A 27720-nucleotide genomic window follows, 5' to 3' on the forward strand; every position below is an offset into this window, starting at 1 on the left:
ATGTGAGGTATTGCTGTACCCTGGAGAATTAGGTGAACAAATTATGTGGAGTATGCCTCCAGTAGCATAAGCTGCACACATAATATTGGGCATTGAAATAACATATCTGCAAAAAATTATAATTTTCAATATGCAAATATTTTTTTTAAACTATGTACTATGTAAACTATGTGGATGCAAAAATCCTCCATGTGAACATACACTAAAAATCACAATAAATATACCATGTATGGGACCCAGTCTGGCAAGTTTAGGGTCCACATTTATGGCATATGTATCTTGATACTTTATTCAAAAAATAACTACCAAGAGGAAGAGTCAGCTTGACACTGCTTTTTATCTTTCACAGTATATCAGTGATAATCAATTGGACACTAGATGAAGTCTGGTGGATTAATAGAGGAAGTTGAATGGCTATAAAGAGTTTCACATTAACTGCAAACATGGTACATGACCATAAATGGCTGCATTATTATACCTTTTTATTATACCTGCTTGTAGCTGAATTATCAGAAAAGATAGCAAAGTTAAAAAAATGTATTCTGTAAAGTTGTTTGCTACATAAATATATGAAAAATGAGCAAATTGATTTGCATTGGGACTCCAATATACCTAGAGGATTACTTTTTTTCCATGTAGCTAGAGAATGCATAATGGTCTTTTAGATTTATTTAGCTAGGGACACAATGAGCCTCTATCATAGAAAGAAAATTACCACTAACTGAATGTGATATACCATATACAGTTTAGTAGAATCATCACATAAAGCAATATCATTTTGTATATACAGTATGCTATAAAAATAAGCCCACAAATATATAAAATATACAATAACCTTCACAGAATTTTTTCTCGTATGGGAGTCCATCTTCTGGGTCAAATCCCTTGAAAATTAAAAGATAAAAAAAATCTGATTGTTTCATTGGGTTCAGCAGGACAGAATTAACAATTTGGTCAGAAAATGGTGTAAGCCTTGGGTGACATGGTGACAGTCGCCTGAAAAATGCTCCACTGCAGAATCTTATCACTACCACCTTTTTTATTATTTGTAATTTAGAAAAATATAATGTGGTATTCACTTTTCCAATGTACCATTTACAATGGACCATATGACGTAAACAGCAATTTCAAGTAAGCATGGTACTGAGTAATGGTGACATTTTTTTTTTTTAATTTTTAGGACCAATATCACCAGATAGCACAAAGCCTATCCGGTCTTTTTCCAGTTGGCTTATTGGGAATGTTAAAGCTATCCCTAGGACCCCCTCTGTTCATGAGAAATGAATGGAGTGGTGGGTCGGGCATGTGCACAGCCACTCCATTCATTTCTGGGGAGGTCTGGAGATAGCCGAGTACAGTTCTTGGATTTCTCAAACACTACCATAGAAATAAATAGAGCTGCTGGGCGCATGTAAGACCAGCCAATCCGTTAATTTCAAGGGGACCCAGAAGGTACGGGGGCCACATTCTTGTGATCAGTGGGAGTCCTACCACTAGGATCTAATAATATCTAATAGTATCTAATAACTTAACATAACCGGAATACTGCTTTAAGACAGAAACTTAAAGGGAAACTGTCACCTATCTGAGGTGAGCATAAAGTAATGACAGAGGCCCTGATTCCAGTGCTCGGGTCTGTCCTGTACTGGTTAATTTGAACTAGTTTTCAGAAAATCAATGTTTATCAGCTGCAACCCTGAGTCCTTGTACTCATGATCCGCTGGCTCTAGCTGCCCTCCTGCTGCTGATTGACAGCTTTTTCCTTTTTACTTTGCATAGGGAAAAAGTGGTCAGTCATCAGAAGATAGCTGGGGGAACCACAGCTCATAAATATTAAGGACTCCAAAGAATATGCACATCACTGACTAGACTCCAGAGCTGTCTCTCACTACTTCAAGCCGACCAGTAAGTGTCACAGTGCTGAAATCAGGGTTGGCAGTGACAGATTCCCTATAAAGTGAAACTGAATAGCCATCTTTTATTATTCATGTCATGCGTGGATCCATGTCATTTTTCGTGTTGTTTTTAGATCCATGAGTTAAAAATAATAAGTTATCTTTAATTTATGGGTTGTCACATTTTTGGTTGATATGCACAAATGTGTTCTTTATTAATTTCTATGCAAATTAGGGGTTCAATGCAGTGAGGGGTTAAGCATATCCATTCAGTGCAGCTCAGCTATGCAGCTTTTCATGCTGGCCATAACAGATGTAGGTAGGCCGTTACAGCCCCCTATTTCAATCACAGCCAATCTCCCTGTCTTGACCACACAGGCACAACTTTTGTACTGTAGACCACTGAGGACAGTGATTGGCTGCAGTGGTACCACAGAGAACACTGCTGAAAAGGGAGATGAGAATATGATGTTTTTATTTTAAGCTATTGCAGGTTTTTTTTTATGTAATGTTTTTATAAACTTTTTGAAATGTAAGTGAACATTTACAAAACAGTGATATATTGTCATATAATATTTGTATAATATAATACAGTTCATCTTTTACATGAAGGAGGAAAGTGTCTGTAATAGAAGTGTACATGGTTGTACCAAATTCCTGGCAGTTAGAGGTAGAAAAGGTAATACAATGACCCCCAAAGCCAGGATTCTACATAGAACAAATAATTATAAGGTGTGAAAAATGGGATAATATAAAACCACACCTAGTCAATTTTTTTTAGGGTTTACTACCGCCCAACTCTCCCAAAGCCACATCAATAACAGTCATTTTCAAATTACAATCCAGTGGAATCATTACTCTGAGAAATACAGACCCAAAAGGGCTAACCCATAAACTTTGAGAGTTGCAGTCTCTATTCAAAAGAACCTTCCACTGGGACTGATAGATATATTAGTGCGGGTCTCCACCTGGGCAGCATTGACACCAGAACTACCACAAACAACTTAGCTGAAAGAAAAACAAATCTAAACCAATAAAGTAGCGAACTAATGGCCAATCTGGTTTAGATCTCTCCTGTCCATCTCATTATACAGATGTACAAGAGGGTTCGATCCTCCCTACTGCCTCATCAAGGCACAGGGCAGAGAACAATGAAGGGCACTATACAAATGCAGGGACTCACACCTGTATTCAGGACAGATCTCCAGTAGGCCTGGGCATGCACAATACAATACTGACTGTGGGCAGGGGCATCGATGAAGGGAGTGCACATGTGGCAGCGTGGGATTTCAGGCGCAGAGGACAGTGACATCAGGAGTATACTAGGCTGGCTTACAGCCAGACAGGGCAGGAGCTATCGCCTAGTAATGCCTCGGGGCCTGGGCACTTGGAGCAATAGACAACTCTTGCAAGTTTATGTGTATATGGCTTTAAAGTTCATTTTTGGACCATCAGAGCAGCAGACAAGGCAATAAAAGGTACCATTTGTGAACTGTATCTGTGACCTACAGTGTGATTTGATCAGTTTTACATCAGTAAAATACTCCATTTAAGGTATGCTCCAGAGATTGAATATAACGGGAGATACTATAGTTATATAAGTTAGTGAGTGGGTATTATCCACTCTCATAAATGTATTTTTTATGTCCTCATAGGAGAGTACTCAGAGCCCATAGGGGACTGGTGGGCCTTTTAGCAATGGAAATACCTCGATAAGGAGCCCTTGTCCGAGATTTCTAATTATCTGTGAGGCAGGGGCAGCTTAGATACAATACAAGTCGTGGCCAAAAGTTTTGAGAATGACATAAATATTGGAAAGTGGAAAAGTTGCTGCTTAAGTTTTTATAATAGCAATTTGCATATACTCCAGAATGTTATGAAGAGTGATCAGATGAATTGCATAGTCCTTCTTTGCCATGAAAATGAACTTAATCCCAAAAAAACCTTTCCACTGCATTTCATTGCTGTCATTAAAGGACCTGCTGAGATCATTTCAGTAATCGTCTTGTTAACTCAGGTGAGAATGTTGACGAGCACAAGGCTGGAGATCATTATGTCAGGCTGATTGGGTTAAAATGGCAGACTTGACATGTTAAAAGGAGGGTGATGCTTGAAATCATTGTTCTTCCATTGTTAACCATGGTGACCTGCAAAGAAACGCGTGCAGCCATCATTGCGTTGCATAAAAATGGCTTCACAGGCACCTCAATCAACAATTTATAGGATCATCAAGAACTTCAAGGAAAGAGGTTAAATTCTTGTTAAGAAGGCTTCAGGGCGTCCAAGAAAGTCCAGCAAGCGCCAGGATCGTCTCCTAAAGAGGATTCAGCTGCGGGATCGGAGTGCCACCAGTGCAGAGCTTGCTCAGGAATGGCAGCAGGAAGGTGTGAGCGCATCTGCACGCACAGTGAGGCAAAGTCTTTTGGAAGATGGCCTGGTGTCAAGAAGGCCAGCAAAGAAGCCACTTCTCTCCAAAAAAAAACATCAGGGACAGATTGATCTTCTGCAGAAAGTATGGTGAATGGACTGCTGAGGACTGGGGCAAAGTCATATTCTCAGATGTAGCCTGTTTCCGATTGTTTGGGGCATCTGGAAAAAGGCTTGTCTGGAGAAGAAAAGGTGAGCGCTACCATCAGTCCTGTGTCATGCCAACAGTAAAGCATCCTGAGACCATTCATGTGTGGGGTTGCTTCTCATCCAAGGGAGTGGGCTCACTCACAATTTTGCCCAAAAACACAGCCATGAATAAAGAATGGTACCAAAACACCCTCCAACAGCAACTTCTTCCAACAATCCAACAACAGTTTGGTGAAGAACAATGCATTTTCAAGCACGATGGAGCACCGTTCCATAAGGCAAAAGTGATAACTAAGTGGCTCGGGGACCAAAACGTTGACATTTTGGGTCCACGGCCTGGAAACTCCCCAGATCTTAATCCCATTGAGAACTTGTGGTCAATCCTCAAGAGGCGGGTGGACAAACAAAAACCCACTAATTCTGACAAACTCCAAGAAGTGATTATGAAAGAATGGGTTGCTATCAGTCAGGAATTGGCCCAGAAGTTGATTGAGAGCATGCCCAGTCGGATTGCAGAGGTCCTGAAAAAGAAGGGCCAACACTGCAAATACTGACTCTTTGCATAAATGTCATGTAATTGTCGATAAAAGCCTTTAAAAATGTATGAAGTGCGTGTAATTATATTTCACTACATCACAGAAACAACTGAAACAAAGATCTAAAAGCAGTTTAGCAGCAAACTTTGTGAAAACTAATATTTGTGTCATTCTCAAAACTTTTGGCCACGACTGTAGTCTCCATAAAAAAATATAAAACCTGATGCTTGAAACTAGTTGTAGTATACGGCTCCATACAAATGTATGATTATGAAAATGCTACCCTGGCTAGGTGCTAGGACAGCAAGCGTGCAAATCAGTATTTTCCTCATTGTACTTATTAGAGTGAATGGAAATATCAACCTCATTCAAACGCATGTTCATTTCATGTAAAGTATCATATGCAGATCATTTCCATCTATAATAAGAGTGTTATATAATTGTACTAAACTCACCCATATTCCATTGCAATTTGAATCCTGTAGAGCATCCCAGTCTTTGGGGCTAAATGAGATGATAAAAAAACATATCTATTAATCATTATTTCAGCTCAATGCTCCTTTGTGTTGCTTATGTGAGACATTATAGTTACTGACGACAGTGCTGTTTCTTTCCTTGTCCCTGCTGAATCAGAGTCCATTTCTGAAATCAATGATTAGCATAATAAACCTATTAAATCTGACCATCTGCTGTATAGTTGAATTGCCCCTGGCTTGTCATTCAAATCATGTATTGTAATAAAAGAAAAATGATAAAAGCATTTATACAAAACATTACAATTATTACGATACTGAATAAACCCGGAGCAGCTCCATAATACACTTATTTTCTGAAAAACTATGCAAGACATAAGCATTGTGGACAGAGTCAATTTTGATGAGTTGAACATTTTTCTTAAGATAGCATTAAACCTCTTCTATACGGCAAACGTCATTTTGAAAAACAATTTGCAAGCACGAAAATCATATGGATCTGCACAATTTGACCATAAAGAAGACTCTCACCTAAAATAATAAATAATATGTATGCCTTTTCTTTTTTTTTTTGGTCCTGCACTCTGCTTCATAAGTTTCTTGCATTAAAGGGGTTTTCTGGGTGTTTAATACTGATGACCTATCCTCAGTATATTAAAGTAAATAATGTGGAGAGCAGCATTGCTGTACCTTACTGACTCTTTTAGGTATGCAACAGCCCGTCCATGGCACCGGATCCACGGTAATCCATATGTAAGTATTCAAATAGAAGTTGACGGCAGCTTATTCATCCAACCGTCCTTTATTAGTCGCTACTCCATGTACAAGAAGGCCAATAAAAAGCAGCGTTTCGACTACACAGCTTGATAAAGACTACTGTGTAGTCGAAACGTTGCTGCTTTTTATTGGCCTTCTTGTACATTGTCCATGGAGTAATGACTAATAAAGGACATTTGGATGAATATGCTGCCGTCAACTTCTATTTGAATACTATCCTCAGTATATGTCATCAATATCTGAACAGTGGGGCTCTAACACCCGGCAGCACCACCAATCAGCTGTTTGAGGAGGCCGCAGCCCTATGGTGAGCTCCTTGCAGGTCACCAAACACAGTGCCCTGCATAGTGGCTGTGCTTGGTATTGCAGCTCAGGCTCATTCACTTGAAAGTGACGACTAGGCCACATGACTGATAAACAAGACATCACTAGACTAGCAAGAGGCCACAGCGATTACTAGAGCGCTGTGGTCTCCTCAAAAATGTGATCAGCGTTGGTCCTGACTCCCCGGCACCCCCGCCAATCTGATATTGGTGACCTATATCAACCCCGTTAACAACTCCTTTAACCTTATGCCTGGTTCATATCTGATATGGAGCCTCTTCAGATCTGACACGCTGTTTTGGTCAGTCTCTTTGGCACTGAATTGAGGGGCAGTGTCATCACTGCAGTCATGTAGTGAGGAAGAACAGGGGTCTCAGGACTCCTAATCATTGTGGGACTCCATGTGATCATTCATGAGATAGGATGAATTGCTTGGCACTGTCCTAAAACTGCTTTGGCGGTGGTCACAAGTGGCTTTCTTTCTATGACTAACTGAAAAGTAGTCTTCCAGGACCCCTGCGAGTTTGACATGGGGCAGAGAGGCTATCTGCAGGTGTAATGAAAAGTGACTTGTTTAAAAAAAAATGGGTATTTAAAATATTTCCTTTTACCATAACATGACACATTGCATATTATCTTGCTTCGGAAATTCATCCTGTATATTGTTAAAGTAGATCTTCTGTAAAATGATTCATGCCGTCTCCACATTATCATAATGAAGAACACAATGTGCTCTGATGAACCTGTCCTTGGACCATAATACCATCATTCTGGGTGAGTAATCTTCAAGTAGAGCCATGTTATATCTACATTCTAGAGCTGCTCATAAATCAGAGTAAGGACAAGTGCTCATCCCATATATGTAATGCGTTGTATAGAGCACTATAGGACACGTTCATTTAATTATGAAATAATTTATAATAATTCCATAATAATTCAATAATTATTTTTTTCACTTAGGCTTTACACTATATCATTCACATTATCACATTACGGTATATCATTCACCATATATCATTCACATTCACACTATATCATTTACATTTATTGCTTGTTAAAAACATACCAAAATTATAGTCATAAATCAATCTCGTCCATACGCAAATACTTTACATACTGTACCCACACTAAATTCCATGGACTGTGGCATGGATAATACAGTAACCACCAACTCCATGGCAAATGCACTTCTTCAATCCTAAAGGGAACCTAGCAGCATGTTATACAGTAGTGTTTGCTGAGCAATTTGATATACAGTTTTGTGGGAAAAGATTCAATATAACCAGTATCTCTTTCTTTGAAGTCAAGGAGGCAGTCCTATCAGTGACTGACAGCCTTCCCTCTATTACTCTGACTACATAGAACATAACATACAGTGCAACAGCACTCTGCAAACTAAATTTATTTATACCATATTACTCTGACTACAGACATAGCTGTAAATCACTGATATGTCCGCCTCCTTGACTTCAAAGCCCATAATAAGCAGGAACTTAAATGAAATGCAAGTTATTCTGAATTTTATCTCATAAGATTATATCAATCTGCTCAGCTCAAAAAAAAATAAAAAATAAATCACACCCAGATAGAAATGTCAATGTCATGCCATGGAATTTTTCAGCAGGATAATGCTCGTCCACATTCAGCAAGGGTTTCCCAGGAATGTCTCCGACTCCACCAAATTGCAACTCTTCATTGGCCTGCCTGGCTGCCAGATTTATCACCAATCTAGCATTTATGGGACTAGCTGAGATGCCAGCTTCACCAAACCTATGAGTGTGCAGGATCTACACGACCAGCTGCAACATCTGTGGGCAAAATGTGCTGCAGGGAACCTGCATCTCATCTTGTATCCAGGCTAGAAGTGGCACAATGGGGCACTACAGCCTCCTTCAAATATACAGTTGACCCCAATAAACTTATCCTTTCACTCTAATATTGTAATCACTAACAAATATCAACATTATATTCATACATATAAAGTTTCATTCGATTCCAACAACTTTTTGGAGTGTTATTTTTTATGTTAATGAATGTATATTGATACTTGATATGAATGAATTAGCTTGTCCACTTTGAACAATAATATTTTGATAAAAGTCACCCAACTATCAGCTAGTCACGGGTTGATCTGTTGCTGGAACCGCCTTTGATCAACTGTAAACTGTGGGAGACAGTTGTCAATAAACCTGCAGTGCCATAATGGGAAAAAACAAGGAACACACGCAGTCTTCACTAAAATCAATGGTCTTTCTATGTAATGTACAGGTGTACTGGTTCCTTTAAAGGCGTATTTACATGGAACTGGGTATTGGAAAGAAAGGTTCACACGAAAGCTCGTTCCCAATACTCGGCCCATGTAAATGTGCCTCCGATGACCTGATAAATGAGCAAATGCTTTTTCATCAAGTAAATTCATCTAATACATCTTATATGCAGCATCTAAATCAAAATTTATTGACAGCAGATCTTGATGTGTTAACAGCGATCTGCTGCCCAGAAACGATGGATCTGTACCAGGACAAGCGATATCAGTAGCCATTGCTCAACTCCATACAGTGGAGGTGATCACTGCATGTAAATGCAGGTCTTTACCATCTCTGATGATCAGGTAATTATTGGGAAGGAACTGTTCCTTACCGATAATTGCTTCTTCAGTTGCTGTATATAAATGTGCCATTACAGCAAGATACACTTTTTTTAGCTGCTCTTTTTTCTTAAATGTGCACATATGTCTTTGTTCTCTTTCTATTGTACCAGGTTTGGGGCATTTATATGGGCATTTAACTGCATGTTATTGTTTCTGATATTAAGGTTGGTGCCTACCACTTCTTTGAATATGGTAACTCATTTTCCCATACAGTTCTATCAACTATATTGTCTAAAGGGAAAATAAAAACAATCTATTGAAAATAAAGAGATTAAGACACGGCTGTCTGAAAGAAAATGGATTAGTTAATGGCCCATCGCTGCTTCTTTACTTTTGCAGGATAAGCAGAGTTGCAAACAATACATTGTACTGTCAGTAATGGAGATAAACTCACCTTCGTCCAGGATAAATGGAGCTGTTTATGTCATTACAATCTCTTCCTCTCCAGTGATATCCTCGCAATGACTGCAGACAAGAATGTACCAGCTTATCAATGAAGCACCAGAGCTTGATTACACTGCCCAAAGTTCATGCATTCTGAGTGCCGATGGATGATAACACATCCATAGCTACTTCTTTGCACCCGCCTGATTACACAGGCTGATGCAAACTGAATGTGGGAGAAATGACTGCTTCAGTTCTATTGACTATCGGCAGCGAGATGTGCTGTCGATAATTGGGCATCTTTCATCCTGATGAAAGATGCCTGTCAGCCAACAACATTTGCCCATTTATCGACTGATAGACTGATAGATTATACAGAAAAAAACACGGAAAATAATGCACAATAGATGCAAGCATTATATATGGACTAAGCCCTCACTCTGATATGAAAAAATCTGAGACGCTCAGCCAATATATTTTGATCAAAACAAATCTGTGCCCGCCAACCCACACCAAGGTGGTCTCAGTCAGGCAGGTCCTACTCTAAACCTACCTATGCCGTTGGGCATCTACATTAAGGAGAGCAGACACCTGTATGTAGATGCCTAACGGCATAGATAGGTTCAGAGTGGTATCTGCCTGACCGATACCACCTTGGCTCTGTTAGGCTGCACAGATGTGTTTTGATCAAAATATATTGGCTGAAATTCTCAGATTTTATCATATCAGAATGAGGGCTTAGTCCATATAGGGGGTGAAGCACTGGGGCAAGTGCTGTGGCCTCTTCAAAGAATATGAAGCACAACACCAAACATTGTATAGCGCCTATGCTTGGTGCTGCAGCTCAATCCCATTCATTTGAAAGGTGCTGAGCTGCAGAAAGACCATGTAACAGTCCAAAGAAGAGGCTGCAGTGCTCATCCAATCACTTCCCCTTACAACAACTGATCAGAAGGGCAGCATCAGAACAGAAAGTGATGAAGGATATGTCCTTAGTGTTTAAATGGTTGCTATATTTTCATCAAACTTTGCACAAATCAACAGTCCAGTTGAATATAGGAAACTTTGTAATATATGTTATCAGATAAAAAATGCACTTTTTTCCTCTAGCAGCTCTGTCCTCCTCACCCCTTCCTTTTTGAGTTCTATGGGCAGCATGCAATCGGATCCTTCCCTGAGCTGACAGTCCATCTTGTCTCTCAAGATCCACTTGGCAAACAATGTTGGTTTAGGAGGGGGTTATGGAAGAAAGAGGCATTTTTGTCTGATAAGACATAGTACAAAGTTTTTATTCAATTTACCTGCACTATGGGGGCTATGACTATGACTATGGGGGCACATTTATAAAGACCGGTGTTTTAGACGTCGCTCTTAATAAACCCCTAAGCTGGCGGTGGATCCGCCGGAGTTATCAAGAGGTGCCGGCCTCTTCATAACTTAGCAGATCCTCCGCCAGTTCTAAATGTAAGACAGCTTCCCTGCCCACGTCACGCCCACTTTGTTAGACCTGGAGTGAATGGGGAGAAGTCGCAGATTGTGGCACAACTAACTGTCTGCGCCTGAAATACGCCTAATATAGGCGTATTTCAGCTTAATAAATGACATTATATATATATATATATATATATATATATATATACAGTACAGACCAAAAGTTTGGATACACCTTCTCATTCAAAGAGTTTTCTTTATTTTCATGACTATGAAGGCATCAAAACTATGAATTAACACATGTGGAATTATATACATAACATTGATTACTGCTTTGCACACTCTTGGCATTCTCTTGATGAGCTTCAAGAGGTAGTCCCCTCGTTGGTCTTCCAACAGTCTTGAAGGAGTTCCCAGAGATGCTTAGCACTTGTTGGCCCTTTTGCCTTCACTCTGCGGTCCAGCTCACCCCAAACCATCTCGATTGGATTCAGGTCCGGTGACTGTGGAGGCCAGGTCATCTGGCGCAGCACCCCATCACTCTCCTTCATGGTCAAATAGCCCTTACTTTCAAAGTTTTCCCAATTTTTCGGCTGACTGACTGACCTTCATTTCTTAAAGTAATGATGGCCACTCGTTTTTCTTTACTTAGCTGCTTTTTTCTTGCCATAATACAAATTCTAACAGTCTATTCAGTAGGACTATCAGCTGTGTATCCACCTGACTTCTCCTCAACGCAACTGATGGTCCCAACCCCATTTATAAGGCAAGAAATCCCACTTATTAAACCTGACAGGGCACACCTGTGAAGTGAAAACCATTTCAGGGGACTACCTCTTGAAGCTACTTTGAAGAACCTAGAATATGACATATTTTCAGTTGTTTCACACTTGTTTGTTATGTATATAATTCCACATGTGTTAATTCATAGTTTTGATGTCTTCAGTGTGAATCTACAATTTTCATAGTCATGAAAATAAAGAAAACTCTTTGAATGAGAAGGTGTGTCCAAACTTTTGGTCTGTACTGTATATATATATATATATATATATATATATATATATATATTAAGGTAACAGCCAAAAACTGTAATGAAAGACACATTTAGCTCACATTGAAGTTTGAACTCAATAATACATCTGTTTGCAGGAAACTCTATATCTTTACAGGGAATGTATACCTTTATACCACAAAATTACTATGAATCCAATAAAGATGTAACATGAAAAAGATCTTCAAGTTAGAGTTACACTTTAAGAATATGTTCTTAAAACAGGAAGAAAATGCAAGATTTTAAGTACACAAAATAAATGTAGTCAGCGACTTACAGGAAATGCACTAAAGTTATCCTGGTCATAGTCTTCTGCTGGTACTGACCTAGGAGATTATGTTAATCATTAGTAGTATGTCATTAGTAGGTGCAAAACTGTATAATAACACACTTTTTTAAATACATTTATGAACATTTGGCTTAGAACTTACATACCTGTTTTGCGGCAACAGAAACCCAAGTTCAAATTATATATGCATTAATATATGTTTCTTATGTGAGAACAAATGTTTTCATTGCATATTAAGTGGATAGAAATATTAAGGGTCATTTGGAGTTATTACATTTAAAGGGGTTTTCCAAGTGTTTAATACTGATGACCTATCCTTAAGATAGGTTATCAGTATGTGATCAGTGGAGGCTCGACGCAAAGAATGGAAAAGAGAGTGGTAAGTTAGGTCATAAGGAAATATCAAGGAAGTTCTATAATCATCTCCAGTATGTTGACGGCAGGATTGACTGCACAAGCATCAGTGTGGATGGAGTACATTTCACACCTTTTAAACAATCACAATTCCTTCGAAGCACCTGGCTGCTAAATTAAATGCTAATGTTCTTGCAGTGGTCTGGAAGTAACACATTCTGTATGAGAAGCACTATTGTGCTCACAGCTAATTGCTAAATGTTAATACTTACGAGTCTATTGTTTGGCAAATCATTCTGAACAGCGGAAGTGAACAAATCTTCAACAGAACTCCAGAGAAGGTTTTGTAGTTTTGCTGTAAAAATGTATAATATCGAATTATATTATTGAGAAATATGGACAAATGCATTTATTGTTGGATACTTCTTTTTTCACTCTGTGAAAGGCTTTTAATATTGTGTGCCAGTTACCAGATTATATTCTATGACTAGCAGATTAGTGACTTTTATGGTTATGCCCCTAAAATACCAGTAAAAGAAATGTATTGACAACCAGGCAGTGAGCTGTGCAGCAAGGTTGTATTTAGGTTAAATACAAAACCTGGAAAAGGGCTTGGTTTGCCGGAGTTGGGAGAGAGAAGGGCGGGCTACCACTCCACTAGGGTTGGAGCTGTTAATGAGGCTAATTAGCAGATAGCTGGAAAGCTCCTTTAAATAAGCTCTAAGAGACTATGCTCCCACTCCTGGCCTGGGGGGGGGGGGGGGGGGGGGGGGGGGGAGGCAGGGCCAAGCCTGAGGGCGATACGAGAGACATCTATATGAACAGTATGGGTATGACCTGTATCTGTGTTTGAGGAACTGGGAGGTAGATCTAGGTTCCTGATAGTCAGTAGTTAATACCATGCTTCATTAATGCCTGGACAAGGCTAGGGTTTTGCTTTGCTTTAATTTGCACTGTAATGTGACTACTTTTTTGACCTGTGATGACAAAATTAAAGCTGACAGAGGTCAGTTGCACCCAAATTCCTGTGTCCCTGCTGTGGATGCAAACTGGAAAATTATTCCAAATGAAAAATGTTTCGTACGATCGAAAACACTAAGGAAATATTAATTTATTAATTGTGCAGCAAACCTGAAATGAATAATAATTGGAATGAATGAAATAATGTATAGACCAGCTACATACAAATATGTTTACAAATATGAGAAGCTAATCCCGAAACTTATTCAGAAGGATAAGTAACTATACAACCGATATTGACGTCAACTGTAGAATTTCCTAATTACTAGGACTAAGTGGCTTTCTTATGAGCTTACCATATAGTTAGACGTTCTCACTATCTTTTCAGCTTGCTTGATTGTTCTTTTTAGTCCATTCTGAAAAACAAAATTCAGTAATGTATTTTTGCAAAAAATGGGTACTAAATAGGCTAGAGTTTCTCAAGTATTTAAAGGGACACTACCATCATTTTTTATTACATATTAGCCGATATGTGTATATTCCATATATTATTTTTTTTTTTACAAATATAGGTGGTTGGTTTTTTGGACAGAATTTTTTGAAGTCACATGCGGTATTCTACTTCCTGTCCAGGCTCTTTAACCACCTCAGCCCCCCTAGCTTAAACACCCTTAATGACCAGGCCACTTTTTACACTTCTGACCTACAGTACTTTCACCGTTTATTACTCGGTCATGCAACTTACCACCCAAATTAATTTTACCTCCTTTTCTTCTCACTAATAGAGATTTCATTTGGTGGTATTTCATTGCTGCTGACATTTTAACTTTTTTTGTTATTAATCGAAATTTAACGATTTATTTGCAAAAAAATGACATTTTTCACTTTCAGTTGTAAAATTTTGCAAAAAAACAACATCCATATATACATTTTTCTCTAAATTTATTGTTCTACATGTCTTTGATAAAAAAAAAATGTTTGGGTAAAAAAAAAATGGTTTGGGTAAAAGTTATAGCGTTTACAAACTATGGTACAAAAATGTGAATTTCCGCTTTTTGAAGCAGCTCTGACTTTCTGAGCACCTGTCATGTTTCCTGAGGTTCTACAATGGCCAGACAGTAAAAACACCCCACAAATGACCCCATTTCGGAAAGTAGACACCCTAAGGTATTCACTGATAGGCATAGTGAGTTCATAGAACTTTTTATTTTTTGTCACAAGTTAGTGGAAAATGATGATTTTTTTTTTCTTACAAAGTCTCATATTCCACTAACTTGTGACAAAAAATAAAAACTTCTATGAACTCACTATGCCCATCAGCGAATACCTTGGGGTGTCTTCTTTCCAAAATGGGGTCACTTGTGGGGTAGTTATACTGCCCTGGCATTCTAGGGGCCCTAATGTGTGGTAAGTAGTTTGAAATCAAAATCTGTAAAAAATGGCCGGTGAAATCCGAAAGGTGCTCTTTGGAATGTGGGCCCCTTTGCCCACCTAGGCTGCAAAAAAGTGTCACACATGTGGTATCTCCGTACTCAAGAGAAGTTTGGCAATGTGTTTTGGGGTGTCATTTTACATATACCCATGCTTGGTGAGATAAATATTTGGTCAAATGCCAACTTTGTATAAAAAAATGGGAAAAGTTGTCTTTTGCCAAGATATTTCTCTCACCCAGCATGGGTATATGTGAAATGACACCCCAAAGCACATTTCCCAACTTCTCCTGAGTACGGAGATACCACATGTGTGACAATTTTTTGCAGCCTAGGTGGGCAAAGGGGCCCACATTCCAAAGAGCACCTTTCGGATTTCACCTGCCATTTTTTACAGATTTTTCTAACTACTTACCACACATTAGGGCCCCTAGAATCCCAGGGCAGTATAACTACCCCACAAGTGACCCCATTTTGGAAAGAAGACACCCCAAGGTATTCGCTGATGGGCATAGTGAGTTCATGGAAGTTTTTATTTTTTGTCACAAGTTAGTGGAATATAAGACTTTGTAAGAAAAAAATAAAAAAAATAAAAATCATAATTTTCCGCTAACTTGTGACAAAAAATAAAAAATTCTAGGAACTCGCCATGCCCCTCACGGAATACCTTGGGGTGTCTTCTTTCCAAAATGGGGTCCCTTGTGGGGTAGTTATACTGCCCTGGGATTCTAGGGGCCCTAATGTGTGGTAAGTAGGTAAATGACCTGTGAAATCCGAAAGGTGCTTTTTGGAATGTGGGCCCCTTTGCCCACCCAGGCTGCAAAAAAGTGTCACACATGTGGTATCGCTGTATTCATGAGAAGTTGGGGTGTCTTTTTACATATACTCATGCTGGGTGAGAGAAATATCTCGGCAAAAGACAACTTTTCCCATTTTTTATACAAAGTTGGCATTTGACCAAGATATTTATCTCACCCAGCATGGGTATATGTAAAATGACACCCCAAAACACATTGCCCAACTTCTCCTGAGTACGGCGATACCAGATGTGTGACACTTTTTTGCAGCCTAGATGCGCAAAGGGGCCTACATTCCTTTTATGAGGGCATTTTTAGACATTTGGATCCCAGACTTCTTCTCACGCTTTAGGGCCCCTAAAAAGCCAGGGCAGTATAAATACCCCACATGTGACCCCATTTTGGAAAGAAGACACCCCAAGGTATTCAATGAGGGGCATGGCGAGTTCATCGAATTTTTTTTTTTTGGCACAAGTTAGCGGAAATTGATTTTTTCTTTTTTTTTTCTCACAAAGTCTCCCTTTCCGCTAACTTGGGACAAAAATTTCAATCTTTCATGGACTCAATATGCCCCTCAACGAATACCTTGGGGTGTCTTCTTTCCGAAATGGGGTCACATGTGGGGTATTTATACTGCCCTGGCATTCTAGGGGCCCTAAAGCGTGAGAAGAAGTCTGGAATATAAATGTCTAAAAAATTTTACGCATTTGGATTCCGTGAGGGGTATGGTGAGTTCATGTGAGATTTTATTTTTTGACACAAGTTAGTGGAATATGAGACTTTGTAAGAAAAAAAAAAAAAATTCCGCTAACTTGGGCCAAAAAAATGGCTGAATGGAGCCTTACAGGGGGGTGATCAATGACAGGGGGGTGATCAGGGATTCTTTATGGGGTGATCACCCCCCTGTCATTAATCACCCCCCTATAAGGCTCCATTCAGATGTCCGTATGTGTTTTGCGGATCCAATCCATGTATCCGTGGATCCGTAAAAAACATACGGACATCTGAATGCAGCCTTACAGGGGGGTGATCAATGACAGGGGGGTGATCAATGACAGGGGGGTGATCAGGGAGTCTATATGGGGTGATCACCCCCCTGTCATTGATCACCCCCCTATAAGGCTCCATTCAGATGTCCGTATGTGTTTTGTGGATCCGATCCATGTATCCGTGGATCCGTAAAAAACATACGGACATCTGAATGCAGTCTTACAGGGGGGTGATCAATGACAGGGAGGTGATCAATGACAGGGGTGTGATCAGGGAGTCTATATGGGGTGATCACCCCCCTGTCATTGATCACCCCCCTATAAGGCTCCATTCAGATGTCCGTATGTGTTTTGTGGATCCGATCCATGTATCCGTGGATCCGTAAAAAACATACGGACATCTGAATGCAGCCTTACAGGGGGGTGATCAATGACAGGGGTGTGATCAGGGAGTCTATATGGGGTGATCACCCCCCTGTCATTGATCACCCCCCTGTAAGGCTCCATTCAGACGTCCGTATGTGTTTTGCGGATCCGATCTATGTATCAGTGGATCCGTAAAAATCATACGGACGTCTGAATGGAGCCTTACAAGGGGGTGATCAATGACAGGGGGGTGATCAGGGAGTCTATATGGGGTGATCACCCCCCTGTAAGGCTCCATTCAGACGTCCGTATGTGTTTTGCGGATCCGATCCATGTATCAGTGGATCCGTAAAAATCATACGGACGTCTTAATGGAGCCTTACAAGGGGGTGATCAATGACAGGGGGGTGATTAGGGAGTCTATATGGGGTGATCACCCCCCTGTAAGGCTCCATTCAGACGCCTGTATGTGTTTTGCGGATCCATGTATCAGTGGATCCGTAAAAAACATACGGACATCTGAATGCAGCCTTACAGGGGGGTGATCAATGACAGGGGGGTGATCAATGACAGGGGGGTGATCAGGGAGTCTATATGGGGTGATCACCCCCGTCATTGATCACCCCCCTGTAAGGCTCCATTCAGACGTCCGTATGCGTTTTGCGGATCCGATCCATGTATCAGTGGATCCGTAAAAATCATATGGACGTCTGAATGGAGCCTTACAAGGGGGTGATCAATGACAGGGGGGTGATCAGGGAGTCTATATGGGGTGATCACCCCCCTGTAAGGCTCCATTCAGACGCCTGTATGTGTTTTGCGAATCCGATCCATGTATCAGTGGATCTGTAAAAAACATACGGACATCTGAATGCAGCCTTACAGGGGGGTGATCAAAGACAGGGGGGTGATCAGGGAGTCTATATGGGGTGATCACCCCCGTCATTGATCACCCCCCTGTAAGGCTCCATTCAGGCGTCCATATGCGTTTTGCGGATCCGATCCATGTTCAGTGGATCTGTAAAAATCATACCGACGTCTGAATGGAGCCTTACAGGGGGGTGATCAATGACAGGGGGGTGATCAATGACAGGGGGGTGATCAGGGAGTCTATATGGGGTGATCAAGGGTGAATAAGGGGTTATTAAGTGACAGGGGGGGGTGTAGTGTAGTGGTGCTTGGTGCTACATATTACTGAGCTACCTGTGTCCTCTGGTGGTCGATCCAAACAAAAGGGACCACCAGAGGACCAGGTAGCAGGTATATTAGACGCTGTTATCAAAACAGCGTCTAATATACCTGTTAGGGGTTAAAAAAAATCACATCTCCAGCCTGCCAGCGAACGATCGCCGCTGGCAGGCTGGAGATCCACTCGCTTACCTTCCGATCCTGTGAACGCGCGCGCCTGTGTGCGCGCGTTCACAGGAAATCTCGCGTCTCGCTGCCGCCTCCGGAACGCGATCCTGCGTTAGGCGGTCCGGAGGCGGTTAAAGGGCTTCTGTCACCACACTAAAGTCATTTTTTTTTTTTGGGCTAGTTAAATTCCTTATACTGCGATATATGAAAATATAATGGTCTTACTTACTTTCCTTCAGCAGTTTCTTATAAAAACGAACTTTTATAATATGTAAATTAGGTCTCTACCAGCAAGTAGGGCGTCTACTTGCTGGTAGCCGCCGCAAAAAACCGCCCCCTCGTCCTGTTGATTGACAGGGCCAGCCGAGATCTCCTCCTCCGCCTAACGCAAGGTGATGAGTGCAATGCTCTTCTGTTGACATCTATATCTGAGCTCATCAAGAGAACAACAGAGTTGTCATGCTGTTATCCAAATTCTACTAATATACTGTTTCACTAACAGATAATATCTTTCCCTCACAGTAAACTAACAATGAGTTCCCCATCCATATATGAGGTTTATCTATTTGTGCTGACTGCAACAGAAGAACAATACTTGTACACTTGTGGCTGGGTGTTCCAGCCAGCAGGTCCGGCAGACAGTGTTGGGAATTGGCAGGTCGAGAAAACAGTTGCATGCAGCATTTTTTGTCCAGACAATTTTTAGCATATTTGCCAGGTAGCGGCTGGATCTCTGCCGGACCAGATTATAGTTAATGGGGTCCTGCAGGCAGGGGGCAGTAAATGGCAATGCTGTATCCAGAGAACTCCAGCAGGCTGTTCTCTACCAGAACAGCCTGCTGGAGCTTTTTGCGGCAGGTGTGAAACTAGCCTTATAATGAATAAGATAGCAAAAGCATAAACAAACAAGGTGGAGCCACATAATAATTACACAATGTAACATAATGTAACAATCTAACTTAATGTAGTCTAGATTACAGTAAGCTGCAGGTAATATTTATTTATCCAAATAAAACAAAGTAATAAAAAGAGAAAAAATAAATAATTTTATAATAAAAATAAAAGAATCAACTGAGGTTCACTATCAAGCGCGGTTTACAGCTATTCTACTGTAGATCTAAATTGACATTGAGATTGTGTACATAGACAAAGGCTAGGAGCTCTGGTTATTTGCAGATCTGCCATGTTTGTTGTTACTCTTAGCTATGATTCTCAAATACATATATTTAAGATTTACTTTCCTAACTATGTGTAGAATACCTGGAGCTATTGGAGTTTTTCCAGTTTTCTGCTGTAGCCTGTATAGAAGCTGTAAGTATGTGACAAAGAAAAATTCTTTGCAAAGAAAGATACTAATCAATATTCAATCTCCGTAAGTAGCATTCATGTAGCATTTACATCCAGATTTTGAGGGTTGATTAAAGGGCTTCTGTCACCCCACTAAAGTCTTTTTTTTTTTTTGGGCTAGTTAAATTTCTTATACTGCGATACATGAAAATATAATGGTCTTACTTACTTTCCTTCAGCAGTTTCTTACTTTCCTTCAGAACTCCCTCAGTGCGCCTGCGCCGATGACATCACCGAAAGAGAAGACGTCATCGGCGCAGGCGCACTGAGGGAGTGCTGAGGAGGCAAGCCTCCTCATCTCAGAGCGCCTGCGCCGAATGAACACATGCGCGCGATTTTGAAATGCTGACAGGGCCGGCCGGAGGAGGAGATCGCGGCTGGCCCTGTCAATCAACACGACGAGGGGGCAGTTTTTTGCGGCGGCTACCAGCAAGTAGACGCCATACTTGCTGGTAGAGACCTAATTTACATATTATAAAAGTTTGTTTTTATAAGAAACTGCTGAAGGAAAGTAAGTAAGACCATTATATTTTCATATATCGCAGTATAAGGAATTTAACTAGCCCAAAAAAAATATGACTTTAGTGGGGTGACAGAAGCCCTTTAAATGAGATTTGTAATCTCTAACCAGAATGGAACAATATTGTATTTAATTGTTGAAAGGAGAAATAAAAACAGTCATGAATTCTTAAAAAAATTGTTTTCTATGAATATTGAGTTAAAAAATATGGTTTAAACTGTTTAAAAAACGTTACTGGGTGCCATGTTGGTGCCTAGGGCACACCACTGGAATTGGTTTTGGGGGCTCACCTTATGGCTACAAGGAAATATTACCTGTTCTGTTTTTTTTTTAAGTTATGTATTTTTATTAACATTTTGTTAAATTAACAGAACAAACAACCCCCCCAATATACAAATCCATAAATCGCTTCCAAAAGATGCTCTTCATCCATCACAGTCGAGTATGGTAACTTCGCCACCACATACAACAATAACTTGTACATCTGTACCTCGCAACCCCCAATTCCCCCCTCCCAACATAGAATAAAGCAGCAAAATATATTGCATACAATAGTGTCCATGGGCGAGAGGTTTAGCTCGCCTCCATCCACCAAATGAACACCAACCACATAATAAAATAAAGGACCGCCAGCCATCGAGCCGTTATTACTTTTAGCATTAGAGCATCATGAGCCTTAACAATCACACCAGGCCCAAGCGATATCTATGAAGTTCCCGGGAAGCCAATCCAGAGTTATCAATCCAAGACGCCCAGAGTTTCTCAAATTTAGCTAGGGCACCCCTCTTCCTATAAACCCCCTTTCCAGATTAAGCAGCCAGTTAATCTTGGCTATATATTTACTTTTACTGGGGCTGCCCTCATCCAGCCAATGCTGAGCAATCAGTTTACGTGCCATATACAGCATTCTGGCCACCGCCATTTATCCTGGCTCGGTGCTTGGCAGATCCTCCACATATCTCAGGACACAGACAAAATGAGTCATATCCAGTGCAACAGAATACAAAGAATTAATGAGTTGTACCACAGAGCGCAGACCACAACATGTGCAGCATACCTTCCCCCTCCCCCCCACACCAGGGAATGGGATTTTTATTATTTAAAATTTGGTATTTTTATTATTTTACATTTTACTGTATTTCACAGACAGCTAGAACATTGCTCTATTACCTATGTGATGAGCCTAAATACCTAATTACAAGCTGGCATAAAATTGACAAAGTCTTTGACATCCACATTTATCTACCGGTAAATTATGTTCTTCCACCTGGCACATTTTCACGTCAAAAGAAGTAGGCATTTTGCCCATGTATGCCAACTGTGTCACTGATTAATGCGGGTGCTTTAAAAGAATGTCTCAAATTAAGCATCTCAGTTGTTTTGTGTCATTTTGCTTTTTCACAAAATATCTTTGCAGGCAACTTAAAAGGAAAATCTGAATACTGTATATTTCTGACAGGGGGCTGCCTGTGGCCAAAAAGTGCTTGCAATAATTGTTAGAGGTTATTTTCAGCTTTTTTGAGAGTTTGGTATAAAGCAGCATTTTCTTTTAGTCACTTTCATAGTTATAAACCTTTGTATGAAACAACCTGCTGTGACAAAGTTTGCAGTTTTCAAAATTAAAAACTTTCCCTGATGCGCGGAATGAATTTGTTTTCCCTCTGTACACAAGAGAAAACGTTGTTAAAAGCTTAACTGGCAGCCAAATGTTCGGCTCTAAAAATGATTATCAGACAGTGAGTGTAAAGCTGCTCTTGAGTCACTGCCGTAAAATAAGAACAAGCCATTCGTTTCTACTTTGTATAACAGCTAAATGTTGCTCTCTCTAGCAAGAGGATGTACAGTATGTGTCTAGACACCCACAGAACTCCTATGTTACTGTATATACTCTTGTTGTACCTACTCTTGATGCTTAGCACCTTAGATGCTGGAAAAAAATTCAAAAGGGGATGTAATTAGAAAAAATACACAATTGTGCCGTTGTTCTTCCCATCTTTGTTTTTATGGTGTTTACTGTCTGTGAAAATGACGCAATAGACAGACTTAGGGCTCATGCACACAAACGTATTTTTTTTCCGTGCCCATTCAGTTTTTTTGCGGACTGTATACGGAACCATTCATTTCAATGGGTTAGGAAAAAAAACGTAAGTTACTCCGTGTGTATTCCGTTTCTGTATGTCCGTATTTCCGTTCTGCAAAAAAATAGAATATGTCCTATTACTGTCCGCATTATGGACAAGGATAGAACTGTTCTATTAGGTTCCGTTCCGCAAAATACGGAATGCACACGGACGTCATCCGTATTTTTTGCGGATCTGTTTTTTGCAGACAGCAAAATATATACGGTTGTGGGAGTTGGCGTAGATTTAAACAGGCGGTGGATACGACTAAGTTAGGTAGCTCTACATAAATTCGGTCAGCCTGCCTGTTATCCAGCAAGTTAATCTAGAGGAAGGCAAAGAAAACGCTGTGAGGTAGAAGCCAATTTTCCTAATTTTAGGGGGAAAAATTCCTTCCCGACTCCAATCAGGCAATCAGAATAACTCCCTGGATCAACGTGTGGTACAAACTCTAGCCCCGCCACATTGTCTACAATGGGGTCTCCTAGCTGTGTTTCTTCAACATTTATCAACACTTTTATATCAGATACATGTTTACCAACAGGGGGAGCTTTTTCCCTAATCACCCTAATCACAGCCTGCAAAGGAAAAGTAATGTCATTATTATCACATATTTCACATGACATCACATTTCCATTATGCATTTCAGCAAACTTGGTACCATCACTTTGCACCTTATCTGCACCCTTGTTCTCAACGTGCAGCTCCTTCACATTATCATTTAAAGGGACAGGTACAGGTTCTGCAGCAGTTTTGTCACTCTCTGCAGAAGTGTCTCCATTACTTAACATCAGGTTCACAAGTCCCAGTTCTCACCGGAGACTCTCCCTCAGTGAGAACCACCTGATAGTCCGTATTATCCACATAATTGTCCCGAACATGTAACACTTTGTCAGTCTCTGGGGCGGCCATAATGCTACCTGGGCTAGCATGGGATCTCTGACTTTCACCACCCCAAATCTAGCTTTGATCACAGGCTCTTTGTGCGACCCAGAAACCTTCTCCCCTGCAGGTTCCTGTGAGAGAGTATCCGCAACAGGCTTACCCGCCTGTTCAGACACAGAGATTTTCCCAATGTCATACACTTCCAAGACGGTTTTTCGCCTCAGTGATTTTTTTTTCACTGACCCAGTCGGTTTCCACTGCGGCCGGCTCACGGTCACTGGATCTGCTACACAACTATTAACAAGAACAGTCTTACCGCCTGACGTCATGGATTTGGGACACGACGATATTCCCAGGACATCTCTACCAAGATCACCAGCCTTCTCTTGGTTCCTGGTATTCCGAACACCCGCAGACTCCTTACTGCAAACGTTACCACCGGAAATAGCATGGCCTGGAGTCCCGACTTTAACTGGACGGTAACTCCAGCCGCACTCTTTAGGACTTTGCGCACACTTGCAGGAAACATAGGATCTCCTGAGAGAGCCGCACCGCTCTCCACCTCCTTTTCTTCCTGACGGTTGCCCTTGGCAACAGCACACATCTTTTCCTCTGGAACTCCAGCCGCACAACTCGAAGCCTTTTTTCCGCGCCATAGCTGCCAGAAGAACGGAAAGTCTTTGCCAAGCACAAACTCCACTTCCAGGGTCTCACATTTTAAGAGCTCCCATTGCACAGGGCCATAGTCCGTGATAAAGGTCAGAGACACGGTGACATCTGTCTCTGGCCCCCTCTTTAGAAAGTCCAGTACTTCGGGCTTAACCCGGGACACGCGTTGGCGGGAATCTAAAGTGACCCACAGCGGGATTCCTCCAATCACCAACTCGCAGGATCTTTCTGTATCAGATCTTCTGAACTCACAATCTTCCATTGTATAGTCCTGCTGCAGGTGGGTCTGCACAGACCTCATAGTGACAACAAAAACTTTTTTTTTTTTTTCTTCAATCAGTCTCTTCTCTGGGCATCTGGCCCTTTAAATCTCTGCACCACAGCAAAAATAGTCCACAATAGCACGAGCAGCACCTGCTCCACCGAACAAACAGGCTTCCGGCCCTATAACTCCACACACTGCAAAACAGCTTTCAGCAGCACCTGCTGTCTCGTCGCTGCCCCTAGCAACCGACCAATGCCCTTCTCTCATGGACAACTTGCCCGCATCCTCCACCAATTGTAGGGGATCAGCTCTCTTTCGAAGGTCATTCTCACAGAAATCTTCAGGACACCAAGTTTAAGATCCAAACACGGTGCTTTATTGCGGCACATCCGCATAAACATAAACAATAATACAAAATAATAAACACTCGCCCGGCTGGGCTCTAACTAAACATACTGTAATATTCCTGACTCACCTAAGTCCTTGTTCACCCACTGTGAACCCATGGGGCTTTCTCAGCCAATGTCCCACAGCCTCCTGGCTGTACAGAGCACAGTACGCCCACTGTCTCCAGTCCAGTGTCTCAGCCCTCCTGGCTTGGACCACACAGAGCCTCCAGGCCTCTGTCCACAGGCAACACACTCCCCCCTTGCTGACACCCTGGGAGATGCCTTAAGCCAATCTCAGTACCTCCAGCTGGTCTCACCTGTGGTGGAATAGGGGTGTGGACCGCACTATCCACCCCTTTCTTGCCTCTAACCTGTGTGAGACCTGTCACTGTCTCACACCACCAAAAGAAAGAGTGAACGAATTTCAAAATATGAAATTCGCTCATCTCTAGTGACTTCACATGTTCATTTCCCTTACTTATATGTTCCTGGAGTGTGGGCTTTAACTATCCTTTCTAAACAGACTGTAATCCTGTATGTTAACTGCCCAGTCATAGCTATCATCCAGCCATGTCTCAGTTATTCCCACTATGTCATAGTCCTCCTCACACATCACTACTTCCAGTTCACCAGTTTTATTAGTCAGGCTTCTGGCATTAGTGTACATACAATTAAGAAGTTTTTGTATGTTTTTTACCCTACACCTTATGTTCCTTATGAACTGTTCTAGTCCCTACTTCAGTTCCTTCCCTAGTTTCATTACCTCGCCACAGGTCTCTATCTTCCTCTCCTATAATTTAATTACTTACCCCAGTCCCTAGTTTAAACACTCCTCCAACCTTCTAGCCATCTTCTCCCTCAAAATAGCTACACCTTCCCCATTGAGATGCACCCCATCCCTACAATACAGCCTGTAGCCAACAGAGAAGTTGGCCCAGTTCTCCAGGAACCCAAACCCCTACTTTCTACACCAGTTCTTGAGCCACTTGTTTACCTCCCTAATCTCCCGCTGCCTTTCTTGTGTGGCTCGTGGTACAGGTAGTATTTTGGAAAATACTACCTTTGAGGTCCTTGGCCTGAGCTTGTGACTAGGGATAAGCGAATCAACTTCGGATGAAACATCCAAAGTCTATTCGCATAATACTTTGTTTGAATACTGTACTGAGCGAGTGCTCCTTACAGTATTAGAATGTATTGGCTCCTATGAGCCGTAGTTATTACTTCACGAAGTCTCGCGAGACACCGCATAACTTCATAAATCAATTTCTACTGTAAAAAAAACATTTCCCGAACTCGGGTTCGGTTCCAAGGTACCACTGAACTGACATCCCCCTCATCTGCTAACCTTGCAAACTTGTTGGGGTGTGCCATATTAACATTTTGCACTAAACAGTGCCAGAAAATTGTTGCATTTTTTAAATAAAATCAAGCCAATGAATACATCCAAATAGTAGAATAATAGTAGAATTAGAGGTGGTGATAGACAACAGCTGCCGCTAGCCATGGAGGCTTTCTGGATTCATACGCTAGATACAAGAGCACGGACAGGTATGAATTGGAGAACTTATTTATTATATTTTTACTGATTATATTTATTTCATTTAATAAGTATTTCTAGAATCAAGCTATTATTATTCTATTTATATATTTTGTGTTTTTTGATGTGTGTCTCATCTGTGACATTTCACTTCTGTGTTTGCTCCCATTGGTCCTTAATTATTTTAAATGTCTTGTGTCCTGCTATGTTTGTATACCATGATTAAGTGCTAAGTGTGCGAAACATGTAGGTCTGCTGGACCTTTTTCTATTTTATGGATTTTTGATGTTCTTCAATAAAAGCTACCAATGTTTTAAATGATGGATTTTCTTCTTTGTTTTGTATCTGAAAGCCAACAAATAGGTGGTGTAAAATAAGACTAGATTTTATAAAGAAGCACCAGAATCATCATCCAGCATAAGCCACTGTGATAAATCTCCTAAGTTTGCAGGGGAGCATATTACTCTTAAATAGGGAATTAATGGACTAATGGCACAGGGACTAAAGCATTAGTCTGTACATTTTTGTGGGGTAGGAGAGGTAAACTACATTTGGTAAAGTGTGAAGACCCCTCAAGGATGTCCCCAGATTTCCACTTCGTAGACTCTTTAATTATGTCATCATTTTATCAGGAGATTCAACAGGTGCTATTGCACAAAGTGAACTGCTCACAAAAGTAGCACCAGACAGTAATTGTGGTGTCACTCAGCCTGATTGAATAAAAGGTATCTTGTGACCTGGCTACAGCTCGTAAAGATTTGCAGTGCTTTGTGGCCAATCAGAGAGGCAATGTAAGTAGCGTAAGGTGCACACGTATCTTTTCAGGTTCCCTTTAAGAGCACTTTCATATCAAACATTTACACAGGTTGTAGTCAACTATATTTCCTATTCTGTAGCAACAGGATTATTACACAACCATTATTTAATATTTCAGTGCAGCAAATATATACAATGCACATAAAACTAGAGTTATATCCAAACTGGACAAGCAATAAGCTTTATTAATGAACATGGGTTTGCTTCTTTCCTTGTTTCCATACTTTAAAGTATTGGCTCCAACCTAGAAACTCTCAGTTAATTTAAAAATGTTGTATTTAAGATGCAATGCTGAAATACAGATGCCATTGGGATTCATCATTAACTTTCTTTATATTGATTTTTGTTCCTAAGAATATTCTTTAATTGGGAAAGCCAGGACAGATGGGCACTGGCTAGATGTGTTCTCAATACAGTAACAAGAGTAAGAAATGAATTGACTTAGAATTGATGATAATGTAAAAAAAAAATTAGAATAGAATCTGCAGGGCTCTGTTCTCCCACATATCAGATTTTCATTGCAGCAAAATTAT

General features: G+C 40.7%; 1 protein-coding gene across 1 annotated transcript in view; it reads right to left on the reverse strand.

Annotated features, from left to right (window-relative positions):
* Window positions 1–27720, reverse strand: part of AOAH (acyloxyacyl hydrolase) — a 181277-nt gene that overhangs the window by 74340 nt on the left and 79217 nt on the right. Inside the window, exons 5-10 of the mRNA XM_040433272.1 lie at window positions 14058–14117; window positions 13014–13096; window positions 12376–12424; window positions 9627–9697; window positions 5464–5512; window positions 836–884 (exon numbers count right to left, since the gene is read on the reverse strand). Of these exons, the coding sequence (XP_040289206.1) occupies window positions 836–884; window positions 5464–5512; window positions 9627–9697; window positions 12376–12424; window positions 13014–13096; window positions 14058–14117 (361 nt within the window). The remainder of the gene's footprint in view (window positions 1–835; window positions 885–5463; window positions 5513–9626; window positions 9698–12375; window positions 12425–13013; window positions 13097–14057; window positions 14118–27720) is intronic.

The sequence above is a fragment of the Bufo bufo genome, chromosome 5, assembly GCF_905171765.1.
Source record: "Bufo bufo chromosome 5, aBufBuf1.1, whole genome shotgun sequence".
Classification (NCBI taxonomy): Eukaryota; Metazoa; Chordata; class Amphibia; order Anura; family Bufonidae; genus Bufo; species Bufo bufo.